The 18,923-nt window shown below is 36.4% G+C and overlaps 1 protein-coding gene across 5 annotated transcripts in view; it reads right to left on the reverse strand.

Moving 5' to 3' along the window:
* Positions 1-1,413: 1,413 nt before the first annotated feature.
* Positions 1,414-18,923, reverse strand: part of WDR64 (WD repeat domain 64) — a 66,858-nt gene continuing 49,348 nt past the window's right edge. For 3 of the 5 annotated variants that reach the window (XM_056488588.1, XM_056488591.1, XM_056488590.1), the window contains 13 exons: positions 17,974-18,104; positions 16,621-16,698; positions 14,837-14,927; positions 13,427-13,469; positions 11,991-12,124; positions 10,516-10,621; positions 8,877-8,938; positions 8,392-8,501; positions 7,445-7,627; positions 3,994-4,087; positions 3,357-3,431; positions 3,141-3,174; positions 1,414-2,350 (listed from right to left, as the gene is read on the reverse strand). In XM_056488588.1, the coding sequence (XP_056344563.1) occupies positions 2,262-2,350; positions 3,141-3,174; positions 3,357-3,431; positions 3,994-4,087; positions 7,445-7,627; positions 8,392-8,501; positions 8,877-8,938; positions 10,516-10,621; positions 11,991-12,124; positions 13,427-13,469; positions 14,837-14,927; positions 16,621-16,698; positions 17,974-18,104 (1,230 nt within the window). In that variant the 3' untranslated portion in view covers positions 1,414-2,261. The remainder of the gene's footprint in view (positions 2,351-3,140; positions 3,175-3,356; positions 3,432-3,993; positions 4,088-7,444; positions 7,628-8,391; positions 8,502-8,876; positions 8,939-10,515; positions 10,622-11,990; positions 12,125-13,426; positions 13,470-14,836; positions 14,928-16,620; positions 16,699-17,973; positions 18,105-18,923) is intronic. The other 2 variants (XM_056488589.1, XM_056488592.1) reach the window with 1 other exon arrangement.

Consider the following 18,923-nt stretch of genomic DNA (forward strand, 5'->3'; position numbering starts at 1 on the left):
AATATAATGAATTAGGAAAAAAAAGATCTACAGCACTGTAATTTTATACACTTTAAATAGTATAACAGTAAGGTAGTGACTGGGTGGAAAGCTGATAAAGACAGCACACACATGCATTTTTTATGGTTTTCCTTACAGCATGATTCCCTCCTGAGAACTTGTCCATTGATTTCATTCACCTTAGGATGAAACACTTGATTGTTACTGGGAATAGTACTACATTATGGATAGTTTCTGCACTGTGGAGAATGTAGTGGCATGAATAGCCATGACTATGAGTCAACTCCTACAAAATGCAGGCAAATAATAAAGAAAACCAAAGGGGGAAGGGAGCAAGACTGAAAAGGGTACCATTTGAAAATGAAGAACCTATGAAATCCTAGCACTGCTAAAGGTCTGGTAAAAAGAAAGTATTGAGTAAATAGTCAGTTTTGAGGAAGTAAATAGTAATTTAATAAACTGAAGAAAAGTGGGAAATCTGCATCTTGCAACCACAGTAAAATAATTTAAGCCTGACTATTAGGAAGGACAATGCCAAAAAGAAAGTACTAAATTACATGTGATAAAACATAACACAGAGAAGCATCAAAATAAACGGGTAAGAATCTCTCTGAACCTGAACTGTGCATTTTTAATATTCTTTGAAGACTAGGCAATTTTCAGGTTACTGAAAGAGATTTTGTGTAGCTTTCAAAATGATACAGGACTCATAATTGCAAAAATGTTACCTTTCATATGCTAACTGCTAAATCATGGGTCAGGTGAAGTGAACACAAGTAGTAAATGGCTGATCACATTTCATCTGGTGCCACTTGGTTTGTCAGACAAGTCTGATTTTAGTTTTGATCACAAGGTTGGCTAATGTGGTGGACTGACCCTGGCAGACACAAAGTGCCTGCCCAGTTTCTTGCTTGCTTGCTTACTTCTGCCAGTGGGATGGGGAAGAGATGTGGAACAGCAAAAGTGAGAAAATTCTTGGGCCACAATGAAGACAGTTTAATAGGTGAAGCAAAGCTGCATGCTTTGCATGCAAGCAAAACAAGGAATTCAGGCACTGCTTATCACCAGCAGGCAGATGTTTGTTTAGCCACTTCCTGGGAAACAGGGCCTCAGCACACATAATGAATGGTTACTTGGGAAGACAAACGCTATCACCATGAACATCTTGGTTCCCTCCCCCATCTCATGAGGATGTTACATGGTATGGAAAATTTCTGGTGAGTTCAGGTCAGCTGTCCCAGCTGTGTCTTTTCCCAGCTTACTCACTGGGAGTGGGAACAAACACACCTTGTTGTGCTGGCATTGCTCAGCAATAGCCAAAACACTGGTGTATTATCAACAGTTTTATCTACTAATCCAGGACACAGTACCATACAGGCTGCTATGGACAAAATCACATTAATCCCTGCCAGATCCAGTACAGCTGATCATACAAATTTTAAATATCCCACGGGATATTTTGCAGCTACCCTTAAATCCATCATAGCCTTGTAACAAGTTGAAGGCAGGTAAATAATTGCAAGTCATTGTATATTCAGTTTGTGAGAAGAATGTATTTTTAAGAAGACCAGCAGATCAAAGACCATTCAATACCAGTGATATAGAAAACCTGCTCTTTTCCCCAAAATAGTAGATAATAATATCACTAGTTATATGCATTATCCTAAGTTCTCACTAAGGTGAGACTCTTGGCACCATTTGTATGTTTAGACAAAGGATGAAAATATGTTCTGTGCTCTGTGTCATGTTCTGGAATGCTGAAATGCAAGAAAAGATTGGCAGAATCATGATGGATAATTAATTGAACATGAGCTCAGCAGGAACATTTCTGGCTGAGAGGTCAAACACACTCTTTGAAAGTGTAAGCAAGAAATGAACAGGCAAAAACAGCAGGGCATATTAACTCTTCGTTGACTTTACGATTAATCTGGCAGGAAAAAAAAACAGTGCAACATTCAATATTCAGAAGTTCAAACTGGACAAATTGAAGCAGAGAGGAAATCAGTGGTTTTGACCTAGAGAGTAACTGCCAGCAAACATACATTAAATCAAATGGGCTTTTCAATATCTAGTTATAATCATACACATACATCATATAGAATTTAATTTTTGCATGAAGGATTGGAATAGAAGTGAAGATTTGTTTTCTATATGTTCCACTTAATAATAAAATAGATTTAAATGTAAAAAAGAAAAAAAAAACAGAGAAAAAAGAGCAAAAGAAATCTGCTAATCCACTTTAATGAAGACGGAAACTATATTTATTTGTCTTTACTCAAGTCTTCAATGGAATCTGGATCCTTTTCTCGTCCCTTGTGACTGGACTTCTCAGCTCTGATCCTTTGAAGACCTTAAAGAAATTTCAGGTACTAATTAACATACTGAGGTGAATTGACTAGATTGATAGCATTTTGTAACAGCACAGACAAAAAACATGTTTTTGTGCACACAGCTTTCAGAAAATGTCTGATTTAATTTTGTTGTAAATCCATTGCAGTGCCATTGGCTTCAGAGTAGTTGCTCCTCAGTTGCGAAGGCAAAAGAACCCCTGTATTTTATTTTCTTTTTCAGGAAGAAAAAAACCCACAGATTTCCAAAGTACATTAATGGTCAAAAATAGCATATGTAATGTAAATATGTAAAAAGTAGCATAGCCAACTATTTGAACACTGTGCTCCTGAGTTTTTTCTGACACACTGTAATGCTGCATGTACAAGGATTAGGTCATATATATTGGAATGCAGAGCTGGAATGCAGAGTATCCTATTAATCCCGCCTAACCAGACATCTAGGAACTAACTCTTATCCAAGTTAGTTCTCTAGGTACCCTCTACAGAAAGGGATCAGCACCTTTGCTAGGGGTGATTCTTTTCATCCCATGGTATTTGGGATAGACAAGCCTGTGGAATATTCTGATCTTGCTCCATAGAAGAAAAACCTAAGAAGCTTTGCTAGACAGCTTTCAATAGATCAGATCATAAATACCTATAAAATACTTACATTACCTATAAAATGCCTTACAATACTCAAAGCTTTGGGCAGATGGGAATCCATAGGTGTGGGGCTGGTTAAAAGAATCAAGTCTGAGCAAAACATTAATGTCATGAGGTTGAACAGCAGTAAACATCTGCAGTACTCACTTTTTGGCATGCTCGGTTCAATTGGATTCTCAAGCTTCCACCAAAGTTGGAGTTGGATGGGTAGTAATGCAAATCATGGTAGAAAATTAAATTGAGAAGCAGACAATTAACAATTGGCAACAGATTGTCAGAGTATGTCACTGTAATAATGTATAAGTGTTAATGGCTTGTGATGTATGAATGCCACCACAAAGGGTAGAAAACACTCGTGCTTACCTCATATATAGGAAGAAACCCAAATATTGAACCAGTCTCTTTGCCTAGAAACTCACAAGCTTCCGAAGATTGGAGCTGACCAAGGGAAGCCAAAATCATTGCATTAGTAGCTGAAGACAAAAAGTATTGAAGACATTCTTACTACAACTGCAAGATAAATTTTATATGCTCATGACTTTTAAGGTTAAAGCCAGGTAAAAATGGAATAGCTCTACTGATATTCAATTAGAGTAGTAGGAAGTATATGTAATGAAATCTAACTCTCCTGTCTTCTGATTTCGCAGGAACCCTGAAAGAACTATTGTATGCAACCAGGGATTCACTGTTATTCTACTATTTTCACACATCCTTCAAGTAAACTTAAGATATTTAGGTTTTCTGTTAGAAGCAGAGGAAAATTCTAGGGTTTCTTTTACATGTTTTAAATCAGTTTGCGCTACCTTCTAAACTGAAATTTGAAAATGTGAAAAATGAGAATCAAAACCACAGACTTTTCTCAGATCCCTTTGTTTTTGCATTTTTGTTCTAGCTTATCCATTGAATGAGAAAGATATGTATGGATAATTTTTAAATGAGAAATACAATTTTATTTTCTATACATTGCACAGAAAATTAATTTGTCATATACGTTAGCTACCTTTTCGGGAGCCAGAGCTTTGAAAAACTTGAAGCCATGAGCTGCTTCCCCAGCCTTTTCTAAATCTGAAGGTGATCTGGTCAGTGACTTCCACCTGTATGTAGAAGACAGACAAAATCTGAAGTTCCTATCAAAATGACAGTTATTAACACAATATTCTTATATGGCTCCAAAATAAAATTATTTTGAAGTATAAATTATTTCGTATATCTTCAAAATATAATTTATATTAGGACCTTCATAGGTGTCATGGAGTGCTTCACTTTTATTAATCCAGGTATGGCTGTCACCTGTAGAAGGCAGGAAATCTTAATAAAAACACCATTTACAAGAGACATGTACTTACTCACTGTCTGATAATGGCTTTTCAGCACTTCTTTAAGTTCTGACTAGAAGACTTGATGTGACTTTCATAACAGAGGTGTCCTCTGCTCATATGTCTGGTTTCCAAATTTAGCCATGAGAAGAAATTATCTAGAGTGCAGATTAACAGTTGCCTTTATATTCAGAAAAATAAGTCGGGTCACACAAGCTAAGGAACTACAGGGAAGAAACTGAGACCGTTCTTGAATACGGTTCTATCTATCTGCTGGCATTTTTCAGTAGATCTCCTGAGATGCTTGTTTAAACTGTAAGCACCTATGCTGCTCAGATGGGTTTGTGCCTTTTTGGCACATGCACATTTGGGGAATATTTTCCAGTTTTCTCCTGGAGATGCTGGCTGATCATGGCTTGGCCAAGTGCAGTGTTTGATGGGTAAAAAATTCTGTTTAATATCTTTATTGATGATCTGGAAGTGGAGATCGAGTGCACCCTCAGTAAGTTCGCAGAACACAGCAAATTGGATGGGAATGTTGATCTGCTGGACAGTGGGAAACCTCTGCAGAGGGACCAGGATAGGCTGGACCAATGGGCTAAGGCCAGCAGTATGAAATTCAACAAGACCAGGTGCCAGGTCCTGCCCTTGGGTCACAACAACCCCTGACAGTGCCATAGGCTGGGGGTAGAGTGGCTGGGAAGCTGCCTCATGGAAAAGGGCCTGGAGGTGCTGGTTGACAGTGGCTGAACATGAGCCACAGTGTGCCCTGGTGGCCAAGAAGGACAATGGCACATAGTCACTAGCTCAGCTGGGTAGAGCATGGTGTTCATAATGCTAAAGTTGTGGGCTTGATGCCTGTATAGGCCATTCACTTAAGAACTGGACTTGATGATCCTTGTGGGTCCCTTCCAACTCAGTATATTCTGGGATATTCAATCTGTGTTACAAAAATAGTGTGGCCAGCAGGACTATGGGTGATTGTCCCCTCTTATCGGCACTGGTAAGGGCACAATTCAAGTGCTGCATCCAGTTCTGGGCCCCTCAATTCAGGAAGGATGTTGAGGTGCTGGAGTGTGTCCAGGGAAATGGCAACAGAACTGGTAAGGAATTGAGAGGATAAATCCTATGAGGAGCAGATGGGAGAGCTGGAGTTGTTTAGACAAGAGAAAAGAAGGCTCAGGGAAAACCTTATTGATCTTTACAACTGCCTGAAAGGAGGCTGTAGCCAGGTGGGGGTCAGCCTCTTCTCCTAGATGACAACAGGACAAGAGCAAATGGCCTCAAGTTCTGCCATGGAAGGTTTAGGTTAGATATTAGGAAAATTTTTTTTGCTGAAGGGTTGTCAGGCATGGGTGCAGGTTGCCCAGAGAGGTGGTAGAGTCACTGCTCCTGAAAGTGTTCAAAAGGCGTCTGGATGCAGCACTTGAGGGATATGGTTTAGAAGTGAATATGGTGGTCCTTGGTTAATGGTTGGACTTGATGATCTTTGAAATATTTTCCAACATTAATGGTTCTATGATTCCATGAATATATATCTGTTAATAACACTTATAACATGATTTTTTAATTGAGATCCTAAAATGTTATCTTAGTGATGAATATTGCATGAGTTATCCAATAAGTGAATTATACTAGCATCACAAAGATAAGTGGCTCGACAAGACAATTGTCTGCATCCTGCGAAGAACAAAGCCTAGCATCCATAAGTAACACAGCCTTTTGGATGATGGTTAGCTAGCTCTCCATTACAATATTTGGCACAGTTAACCCAAAGAAACCAAGTCACTCTTGAGGTGATAGCACACAAAGTTTGTAGAATGATAAGACTGAAACTTTCTATTGCACGGAGTGTGGCTGCTGTTTTTCCTCAGCTCTCTACACAGTTAAGCATTTCTCATTTTCTTGCTCTTTGTCTGTTTAGTTAATGTGTTTAAATGTATGATAGCCATTCTCCTATACTGAAATATTTGAAGAACCCTCAAAAAGTAGTCAGAGTTTGACACAGGCATGTAATTTATGGAAAGTTTCTTTCAGGTTAGCTGATTCAATGATAGTATCTTTGGTTCCAGAGGTTTCAAACTGGCTGCTGACTATTCTGAGGAACTACAGGGGTCCTTCAAACAGTCAAGCACTTGTTTGTATTGATGAGTTATTGTTCTAACTGCAGTGACACTACTCATATTAGTGAGAACTCCATGGAATAATAATTATTAGCAGGATACCAAATTAAATGGGGTAACAGTAAAGCACCTTAGAGATTTTCCCTTGTCCCAAACTGCTTTGGTTGAAAGGCAACCTAAGAATGGACATGTCATATGAAACCTGACCAGTAAACAGTGCAGGAATTTTTAAGCCCTGAATAATTTTTTTCCCTATTTGGATTACTTTCTTACTTAAGACACTGAATGCATTGCCCTTGAATATGCCTTCTTCAATATTTCTGTTCACTTGGTCAATATGCTAATTAGTGAACCAGAGAGTTCCAGGACTAGAAATATGTACTTAAACTTAAAGAGTCAAGGTTCTCTGACTTGACTTGTAACTAACCCATATCCCTTAAAAACTCTACCTAGAAGAACAGTTCAACACTGCTATTGAACACACTTTTACGCCAGTTTCAGAATGCCATGATCTGTGAATCTGCTACCCATGTGTGTGAATGTATCCATAACATCCCAGCAAATTTAAGATGACCATTTCCTAAACAGAAAGATTGAATTTGGTTTATTCTTCTAGAAGGATTTGTGTTTTGCTCGAAACTATTCACATTAAGCTTTTTCAGTAAATTTTTGGAGATCCAGAAATATAGCAACTTTAGGAATTTGAAAGGTAACAGGCTGCTAACCTGAATAGCATATATAATATACCACCATTAGGCTAAAAGCTGAGACAAATATCTAGTCATTACTATTACTGAGTTCAAACCTTGAATGTCCCCTAATCCTGAATGTCACCAAGTCGTAAAAATGAAAAGATTCATCCATACTGGGTCAAAAACCATCTTTGGAAAGATTTTTCTGAATAACACAGTAATTCTGATTTTTTCTGGCCTTTAGATGAAAGGTATTTTTAAAGCATATTTTCAAAACTGATGCCCCAATCATCCAAGTATGTAAATGTATGAGATCTTACTTGTCTCTGTCCAGTATGAGAGGATATTTAACCTTCTTTTCCATTCGTTTGCTCTCCTCTTTAATTATAGCTGGAAAAGCACTAACATCAGAAGGCAAAATTAACCGACTGGTATCTGATAATTCAAACTTCCTGGCTTGTCCAAAGTAACCAAAATAGTATCCAGTCATGGCATGCCAAAGCCTATAGACATAGTAGAAGCAGTGCGAAAGGACAGAAAAAAAAATGGATATTTTTAGAAGTGGAGCAGAAGTGAGATAAAAATCTGTGTACGTTATCAAATTCTGCAGCACTGTTCTAGAGTTCAGTGTGCTACCCATAAAAAACATCAATGAGATTGTTTTTATAATTTAAATAACTTGAGAGTGAAAAAAAAATTCAGAAGGTTATTTTAAAAAACAGAAAGAAAACCAGTTCATGCTTGTATTTATGAAAATGAAGAGTAAATCTACCAAAATCCTGAACTGTTCCTGTAGTAAAGTGCTGCCACCAGAGCAGGATCTACACAAAATTTCTTTATTTATACTTCCAGAAAATCAAAAGAAACCCCTTCAAATGTACTTGTTAGCCAAGTAGGTGCTATAGTTGCCTATGAAGTATCTTCAAGCTTCCATGGTCTAACTGCATACACATTGATTAAATGCCATGCTTAGGTTCCATGTAAATTTAACAAGTATTGAAAGCTAAAACAGGATTAGAACATGGGGCAATTTTTAAAATTATGTACCTATTACCTATGCATTCAAAGTAACGCAAGGGCTGAAAGAAAATGACAGTCTGCAAAAGATCTGACTTCCAGAGAAGTGTTACATTAAAACCAGCTCTTTTGGGTGCAGAACAGAAAATGCACCCAGAGTTTTATTTCATTTAAGTTCTAGCCTGTACACAAGTGCAGCAAGAAAAGAAAATTTGAAGAATAGCAGTAAGAAGTGTAAGTAATTATATACCTGACAGAACCATCAATGGATGCTGTCACTATCACGTTTTTCTCCTCTTCTATAAATAATTCAACCACTTTAGTAGCATGTGCCCTCCTGCAGAGCTCCTCCTTTATCACCTGAGGGGAAAAAAGCAACATAACCACATTTGAGGCAGTTCTGTACCCCACCATGGTTGCTAGCTTAGTGGAATTATTAGCATGTCTTTCTGAAAATTAGAAGAGGTGAAAAATAATCAATCCCTCCATGAAATAGTCTGCAAATGGCATATGGTAGAAACATCACCCAGGGGACATGGATAAATCTATTCTTAACATACCTTCTTTGAACACAATGAAATAATGTTAACACCATTCTACTTACATTTTTCTATTTTTTTTTCATAGCATCAAGTTATTACTTCAATCACAAAACACGACCTTTATATACAGAAAACATTTTCATCCCTGTAGAGCTCTGCTCAAGTTAAGAAGATCTGAAAGATAATTCCTCACATTTTTTTTATTTCGTGGATCTTCTAAGAATGAGGCCATGTTCCAGCGAATAATATATCCGTCTGTTTAAGAAAGGAGAAAGCAAAACATCATTAAGTTTATTTAGTGCTACACCTTCACTTGTTGCTGCCATTTACTCCTAGTAGACACTGGGCAGAATGAAGCAGAGAACACAGGTCAGTTATTTTACAGTGACTATAACTATTTTATTGTCAAGCTCAGAGTACAAATAATGGACTGTTCATTAATATGCAAAGAAACACATATGCTAGTTGTGAACAATGTGTTATTAACTGGATAGGTTTGAAATGGAAGTAAGGTAAAGCTTTTTCTTTAAATTATGAGAGTGAAAAACAAGAGTCATCTTGTCAAGACAGTTGTCTATTGCCCAGCTAAGGTATGAGAGCTTCCTGGGCATTACACTGGTTTTCAATCCTGGTAAAATGGACAAAGTTTAATTGTGTACATAATGAATGCTTAGTGTTTTACAACCTTTTAGTGCATACATGTGAAACACCTGCTCTGTTTCCTGCCTAGTTTCCCTCCTTCCTAATGAAGTTGCCTCTTTTCATTTCTACTACAAGACAGTTTAATTTTGTGTAAATACAACTTTCAAAACCAGTCACATCTGATTCTTAGGACTGTGCATTTGCAAGCAAGGGAGGAGGCAGGCAGAGAAGCTGACTTTATAACAATGAAAAATCTTGTAATGGGGAAAGGAAATTGGTAGCAGCACTGCAGATAAAAGAGAAGAGTGTGGAAATCATGAAAAGCAAATACACAGTGACAAACACAAAAAGGCAAAGGGAGAGTATCAAATGAATAGGTAGTAGGGTGGATACTTTTCCACAATTAATTGAAATCCTGTTCAGTGCACATTGCCTTTCTGAACTCATTTACTCATTTGAATCAGAGAGGAGTGGAAAATCTATAATTTTCAATATAAAAGTAAAATTATTGCTCAATTTAAAAAAAAAGGAGAAAAACCCCTCACTCCATCCAATATCTGACCAGGTAAGCTGGCAGTATGTGTTTTAAAAGAAAAACGACACATTGTAACAGACACAGAAATGGAAAATTGCCAGGTTGATTCCAAGGGTTTGAAGAAGAATCAGAGAGCAGATAAACTTTTGAAAATTCTGCCAAAGTAAAGCCAGAGGTCATGTGAAATTAAAAGGTGAGTAATGAGCTGCTAGCATAGAAAAGTGCTTTTCCTATATAGCTGTGCTATTGCTGTGCACTCTGTATTTGAATCACAGCTCTTGGTATAGCCCAAGTTGCAACTTTTTATTTAGTATTATTACCACAGAACTGGAATTTTTGCTTGCCTCTTAGCAATAATCTTTGCCCTTGGGACCAATATCATAATTTAGATGGAAAGTATATACAGGGCATGTGAATGAAGAAAATTTGAATGTCTTTAATGAAAACAATTCTACTGATAACATCATGACACTAAGTTTTGATCTACTACCCTTCTATAAAACAAAACACCTTTTACATTTATTTAATTATAGGTTTGATGGAAAAAGCCTGGCAGCACTTGGATCATCACTTCCACATTTCTGGCACATTTACTCCATGATATTTTCTTGTCCTACTGACTGTTCTGAACAGAATGACTAACATGTTTACTCACTTTTACTGCCTGCCAAAAGAATTTTAGTGAAGATGTCTGTACACAGTGCTGTCAGAGGACCTGAGGGATGTTCTGAAAATGGCAGAAGTTGTTTCATCAAATTTCCCTAAAACAAACAAACAAACAAACTCCACATATTTATCTTGTAATACCTACATTAAAAATATAAATTCATCAGAATTCGAATGCCATTGATTTTATCTATTTAACTTACTGAGCTCATATCTATGCAGAGAGCTGCTGAGAAGGTAAATTCCTAAGTCTACCAAATGATGAAGAAAGCTGTGGTGTATTCTTCTGGATTGCTGTCTCTTGTACGTTGAAAGGACAAGCTGTTTACTTCTTCAGACAAGTCAGTCTTGTTGTGCCTACCCCTACTTCATCACTTACCCCTCATTTGCTATTGAATAACATCAGTATGCCCCTCATTTACTATTGAAATGTTGCTTTTTGCTGCAAATGGGCCCATAATGTCTCCTTTACCAACTTGTTCTATTTTTCAAGTTAGCACTAGTAGACTTTCTCCATTATTGCCTCTTCAGGATTGGGAGGATGTGAAGGGGAGTGCGTTGCTGATAAGAGGATTCTTATTTTGTCATCCATGTAAATGATGATAACAATCATTCCAGTGATGACACCAGTGGCATATGAACCTAGAGATTCCTATAGGAATCTAAGTACACTAATATATCAACTATGAAGAAAACAAAATCCAACAAAGCTCATACCCATTATACTTGGATACATTTACCATAATTTTCTATTTTTGCATTAAACATCTGCATAGTTACCTCATCAACTTTCTGAAAAATTCTTCCCATGACTTGCTTTAGCTGGGATTCCTGTTAAAGCCTTACATGGCTGATTTTTTATGATCACTGTCTGCCACAATGACCTATATAACCAATCAACCAATCATATCATGGTACTTTCCCTTCTTGTTGTAATTACTTTGTGTATCTTACTTAGAGTAACATGCTGTCTGGAAGTCTTACAGATCTGAGGTGATATGACAAATAAGCCTTTGGCTGCATGACTGGTCTTTCAAGCCCATAACAGCTGTAGATGTGATGTGCTAGGACAGTATTCTCTCATGGTTTGTGCTAATTCTAGCTGGCTTGCACAATTTTCCAGACATATTTATCCTCTTCTGAGAGTAGGACACTCTGCCTTGCCTACCATACTTTCTTAAAGGTAAATGTTGTGGGTGAAAAATCAAATTCTAGATTTTCACATAAATTTAGAGTCAGTTTGTTATAATTATTTTGAATAATGTTTTCTTGTTTTTCTCTTGCCATTAAGTCCTGCTGCAGTTACTAAAGCAGAACTAATTTGTGCCCATGGAAAAAATCATAATGAAAAGATGCAATAAATATCTGCTGCTGCAATTGCTAGTTAGAGTGCAATTTCCCAATGATTAGTGGAATTATCTTCTCAATGTTCCAGTCCCTTCCCAAAGACATTCATCTGGCTACCTGAATACTCCACAGGCGGATACAGCTGTTTTCATGAGCAGAAGCCAGTATAGGTGTTTGTCCTGCTTTAGCCTTCAACAACTGTACACTCATCTCTGGATTTTGGGAGTTCTTACGGCTAGTTGTTTCTTCTGCTTTGGAACACAAATGATCATATATTTTCTCAAAAGGTTTTTGCTTTTCAATGCACAGAAATTACATAACACTAGAAAAAGAATTACATTTGAAAATAAAGTCCATCATCGAGACGGCATTACTTCAGAAACATTAGAGGTATGGATAAAGATAACTGAAAACAAATGAGAACAATCTTCATTATCTTATCTAAACCAGCCAGAACTATTGCTCAGTGTTGAAGGGGAACCTTATTTAGAAGAGAGCCCTAGATTTTACAGGCACTGCAAGCACAAGTAAGAGTGGAGGAAGAGTGCAGGATAGTGGTCATCAGGGCAGCTGCCAGGCAGATCTCTGCATGAGGCTTCTAGGGATAATGAATTCAGCAATGAAATGTAATAACTACATGACACTTAGCAATTCTGGAATGATAGATTTCTACACTTATGTCTCCAATTGAAAACTTTTGCTAAATGCAAGGGGATGATCACAGAAACCCTTTTTGAGTTTCTGCTATGACTTTTCCAGAGCTCGAGATGCTGGCAGGACCTTCATAGACATTCAGTGGATGTAGGACCTAACATGAGTGTCTATTTCATTGGGCAACTACAAGGCTTAGGAATATTCCAGTTTTAGGGAGTGCTTTCTTACTTAAATAAATTAATCTTAAATCCATATTGAAGATGATCAAATTTCTTATTACTGAGAAATTCTGCATTCTAGGAGAGGATTACTAAGGGATTCAGAAGAATTTAGAGGATTTACTTCTTGAAAATTCACCAACTCATTTGCACTGCTTTAACTCTTAGGCACTACACTCTCTCTTGATTATCATTTTTTAAGAGCAGATACCACAATGAAGAATTTTCTTTCTAAATTTCACCGGTTTTAAAGGTTTTGTGAGGCCATTTGCTGATGCCTGACTCAAGTTGGCTCTTGCTATACTATTTCAATAATTCATCGAATTATTATTATTATTATTATTATTATTATTATTATTATTATTATTATTATTATTAAAAATATTTATATAGAAGAAAAGTGTGTATAGTTGACATTCTTAAATTCTGAAAGTGCTATCATGTCTACTAGGAGAAAAAAGCAATTCAGGTCTTGCATTTCCTGCATCCTGGACTGGCTTTTGGGAAATAACTGCAAATCAGGTGGGAACGGAAGATGATGAGATCTGTCATCCACATACCAAAGGTATACCAATTATTCTAAACACAGTTTGCCAGACAAACTGAAAAACTCAGTTTCTACAATAATCTGGGCAGAACTCATGGATCTACATCAAAAAGAATGAAAACCTCCTTCCATACCTGTATTTATTTCAGCATTAATTTCACCACTTTCTGCATTTTCCTAAAAGAAAGGAATAAAATGTAAGAGAATTATGAAGTGGAATTTGGATGTAACTACAGAACAGTTCACTAATTGAAATTATTTTAAGAACTTATTTTTAGTTGGATTAGTCAAATATTCCTCAAATTTCAAGTGAGTATAAACAAGAAACATTTTATTTGAAGAGAATCAACAGATTAACAAATCACAAATGAAATTAATGGGAATTAAGGAGCATGTTAAATGTAAATTTAGCTGAATAGCCTTCTTAAGACAAGCAAAGTAAATCACTTACAATCATGTGAATGTAACTTAGATCTCTCTGAGAATGTAATTCAGATTATACATATAGCCTTGTTACTGCCTTGAGCAAAAATTTACAAAGTAACATTTATACACATATAAATTTTTGGTAAGAGAATTTTCACAAAGCCTCATTTGTGCCTTGCCTCACAGGCTTCTGAGGATCCCTAAGGTTGACAATAATACGTACACTGATCTCAGAAATTGCCAAGTCAAATAAGGCAGGGAAAACTCTGGGGCCAATTATCTGAGGTATCTCAGAAGAGGATAAGTCACTCAAATCTCATCCTACACATTTATATGTAAGGCTTGATGTATGGGGATTTCAGGGATCTTTTTAAAGGCTGCAAATCACTTTCCATTTATTATTCTAATGAGGACGCAGCACAGTGTATCGGATACTTTAGTTTGCAGATGGCAATTCAGCCAGTGTTTGCTTGGGAATCTATCCAAGTGCCATGTTCTATTGAAACAACATGCTGGTAAAATTCTGAGAGGTAGCAGGATTTCCCTCTTCTTGCCTAATTACTTTTTATTGCAAGTATGGTATGTCCTTCTGACATAGAAGGGCAAAGAGTGTCACAAAAACCATAATGCTATCCTTAGCAAAAATATCCTGATTAAGACACTGGTACAATAATGATAAAAAAACCCCCAAACAAACAAAAACAACAAATAAAAGATACTTTCATTTGAAAGAATGTATCCAAGCAAGTTTGGCTGCAATGTAGAAGTGGTTCTGCTTTTATTCAAGGACTTCATGATTTGTCTATTTTACCTTCCCTCTTGAATCCTTGTATACACCCCCTTGAAAATCAGAATTCTTAGTGATAAGTATCTGCCAAACAGTTTGATAGTCAGCTATTCCACGTGTCACAGAGCCAGCTGACTAACAAAGGATTCTTAATGCACCACCACAGTCAGTTTAACAAAGCTAAACAAAGTTAATTTATTCATAATTCTTGATATTTAGTTTTGCGGGTGCATATGGAGGGATTTTAGTAAGTTACAGTACTTTAAAACCAAAACCAAAAAGAAAACAGAAATTTGTTTTGAATGCTACCAAATCCATCAAACCACTATACCTCCTCATTTAGGTTCAAAGAACTTTCCTGCTCTGGAGTGGCACTGGTATCACTCCTCACAGAAGGAGTAGGGGACACAGAGCTTCTTCTCCTGTGTGAAAGAAATTACTGAAGATCACTGACATTCTTGGAGATACTATTTGATATCTGGAAATCAACATCACCCAGCATTTAAAAGCATAACAAAATAGTACTTGAATTGATTAGACTGATTAAATGATGGGTTATTGTTTTTATATATTTTTTAAGTAACTAGGCAATATGTGCATATTACACAATATTACTCTCCTGGCAGGAGTTTTGAACTAATGAAAGACATAGTAAATGAAAAATAACATTGGTATTCATCCTTAAGGCATGAAAGGAAAAAATTAATTGCATGCCAATGGCTTGTTCCCTTTCATTTTACACAGTACTCTCTCTGCAAATAGTTTTCAATTAATTACAGAAACTTATTTTCTAATTTATTATGAAAACTCTCAATAATGAGGTTCTGTGGAGGAAAATAAGGAAAAAATGCATGTGATCTTCAATGGTTTTGTTTCTGAGCCAAGAAAAGTTCTGACGGTGTTAATAAGCGGCTCTTGCCACAGCACATTAATGTCACAGCTGCTCTTTTGGCAAGAGTATCTGAATAACTGGTATAGTTAGAAGGTATACAGCTGGGATAGTCCACTTGAATTTGGTCAGATGGCCATAAATTTGCAATTTTCTGTGTTTGATTTTAAAGATTTTCTATCATGCTTGAATGTTTTTGTGTGTGTGTGTATGATCACAGTCAAATGTATCCAGGTGTCTTCCCAGTAAATACAAAACTTTCTAAGATTGTATGATTTTTCCAAGTCATTGTAGCATCCTCCTGTTTAAGAATAGTAAAAGTTTATGTTCATTTATACAAAAAAATCTATTTATGAATTTTAATCACTCAATTTTTATTTAGCTAGGATTTCTTAAACTAATCATTAGGTTATAATGTCAAAAAGAGAATTTATGTTCAATTAAGTAGCACTGATATCAAGTAGCATAAGCTACTTGGAGATTTCAAAGCAACATAAGACCGTAAACCAGCTTAGTGGTTTGCAGGAGCAAAAAAGCTGTCTGAATGCTAAAAGCTTAAAGCTGCATAAGTATTTAAGCCATACTGAATCCTTTTGGCTATCATTGCCTTTGCATATCCGTTGGAAGACAAATGTTTCTGAAGTGATGCACAGGTGCAATGCCTTTCTTTCAAAATGAGCATATTTGGCTAAAATTCTCTTATTCATCAGACACTACCAACCTATGGAAACTTCTAACTTGTTTTAAAAGGAATCTTGTGGATACTTGTGGCACACTTCGATGTGCTTGCCTCTTTGCTGAGAGTATCTAAAAGCAGGAGGATTTTACCAGATTTAAGATAAAGAAAAAGCCTGCTGCCACACAATTATCTCACAGAGATAAAAGAAGTTATGGTACATTTGAAAACTCATACCAGACAAAAGCTACCTTCTGTTGAATTCCTCAACATAACTGAGATCATAACTTATGAGATCATTTAGAGGAAAAAGGAGAACTGAGTGAAAAAAATAGCATATTGTTTGCCAAGCATTATGAAAGTTTAAGAATGGGTAAGCTAATAAACTGTATGGACTTGCATTGATTAAATACAAATAAAATCTCAATTTTATAAGATTTTATATAATATTCTTAAATTCTTGGAGAAATATTACATCATTTTCAACATTACTACAACAAAATTCCAAGTGACTTTGCCTGTCCCCACGGAAGATAAAATGCACAGTTACCTGGAAGAAGAAACACTACGTATGAGGAATAATATGGCATTCACTCCAGAGTCCTCGTTGTCTTCAGCAGATTTATGCCTGAAAACAAAGACATTTGTACAGGGTATGTCAGACAGGTTGTGTATTGTTCCAGAAAATGTTTCACCTTTAACTTGTAATTTAAAAAAAGTTAAACTTTTAATTTCCCAGAATGCAGGTCACCTAAAGTTTTAGACCATTTTTTCAGAATCAGTTGATCAGTTATGATGGTTTAATCTCAGTGGAGAGGATATACATAATGTTCCTGTGTCAGGAAAAACAGGTACCTTATGGAATGATGAAAATTTCATTCAGCCAAATATTTTCTTGCAGATTAGTGTTTAAGATGAAAGTGAAGAACTTAACTAGCTAAGTTAATGTTAGGAATGTACTTTTTTCCTGGCAGTCAGATAAGGATGTGAACCCTAGCTAAAGTACTCTACTTACAAAACACTGACTTTCCTGTCTTCCATGCATCCATATTAATTGGCTGCCTCATATATGGGGAGGCAAATATAAAGAGCCACTCTCTGAACTGAAGTAAAGTTTTGATTATTTTCCATGGTACAGATCACTTTCCTACAGACTTGCCAATTTTACACATGAAGGATGAAGTAAAACTCATGGGTAGGATGGCTAAATACTGACTTTATATGGTCCTAAAAGACATGTATTCCTTCACTAACACAGGAATACTGCCATGCTGCTCCACTCAGTGTAACCAGACATAGTGCACTGTTCAGTTTAGTGATATAGCAGCTTAGTGGGCATAAGAATATCTGGAACCATCCTAAGCTCACACTTTGTCACTTTCTCTGAAAGACCTTTACTCTCAAACCTTAAAAATCACATCAGGTTTCTCCTCATTGAATGTGACTTCTAGTCTTCTATGTATGGACAGTGATTGAGATATAATAATGTAGAACATCTGCCATCATCATCTGAAGTAGCATTACTTCCAAATGCCCTCCCAAACACAAAACTTCTAAAATAAGGATGTTTCTTCAGCTCAGTAGCAGCCTCTAGACAATGTCTAGAGTGATGTATATAGTGAGAATTTGCTTCTATGTCAGTGCTGAGTTATGTTAAAACATTATTTTAAATTACATCATCCCTTTCCCAAATGAGTCTCCTGATCACTTCTCCTACCTGCAATGTCAGGACTAGCTAGCAAAGTAATTTGAAGTGGGAGGGAGGAGGGCCCACATAAATTGCTACTTTAATTCCTGCTTATAAATCACCCTTTATATTTGGGCATATTGGAATTTCCAATATGCCATTTGAAAAAGCTTGTATGACATACTGGAAATCAAAAGGCATGAAAGAAATACTTACAGGCATTTCACAGAGGCAGATTCAAAATCCCATAAATTTATTTCACCATTTGCACTTCCTGTTGCTATCAATCTGCATCTTTCTACTTTTAAAACATCAAAACAGTTAAGATCCACAGAAGATAAAAAAGTCTACAAAGAAGATTAAAAGAAAAAATTGAGTAGGACTAAGAGCAGGGCACTACAGACAGTGAAACATTTTAACTGTTAATCTAACAAAATGCCTAAATGGACATTGTCTACAACTGCATATGGGATCCTATTTTAAAACTATTGTATATGAGCTATATAGAAGCACCAGAGGAAGCAGGGAGTGAAAGTATTGGGAGACTCCCTGCTGCAGAGGACAGGGGCCTCCAACCTTATCTGCTTTATACAGCACAGTTGCAATTTGAGCATTTGAAAACAGGTGTAAGGGACTGAAGATTAAGCAAAAGTAGGTATGTATGGAGATATTCTAATCAAGTTAAAGGTAGAAGTTACTCAACAGAGATATCATGACCTTTCCATAAACATCATCCACATCTCTCACAAAGTTAGTGAAATTTTACAAGACAGAACTTAAGTCTTGTGGTCTATTCAAGTAAAATTGAAACATAAATCTGACATTTTATTTTACCGAAGCAGTAAGATGAGAAAATGGAATCACTCTGAGGCTCAGCTTGATCTTTATGTGCCACTATTACTAAAGGTCAGCCTAGGTATAGGAAGAAAGACATCTCATTTCTAGAGGTGTTTATCTGAGAACCTCAACTTACTATATTGTGCAGGAATATGTAGTGTATGTTCAGAGCAACTCCAGCTCTTTAATTATTATGATAACCATGCAATGTACTTCTAGGAAGATATAGCCCTTAGTCACTTTTTCTTACATGATCTATTCTGTGTATTAATTTCAGTGCACTGAAAAGTTTGGAATCACAGAATCGTAGAACGTGTAAGGCTGTAAGG

This window comes from Oenanthe melanoleuca, chromosome 3, assembly GCF_029582105.1.
Source record: "Oenanthe melanoleuca isolate GR-GAL-2019-014 chromosome 3, OMel1.0, whole genome shotgun sequence".
NCBI classification, from domain to species: Eukaryota; Metazoa; Chordata; class Aves; order Passeriformes; family Muscicapidae; genus Oenanthe; species Oenanthe melanoleuca.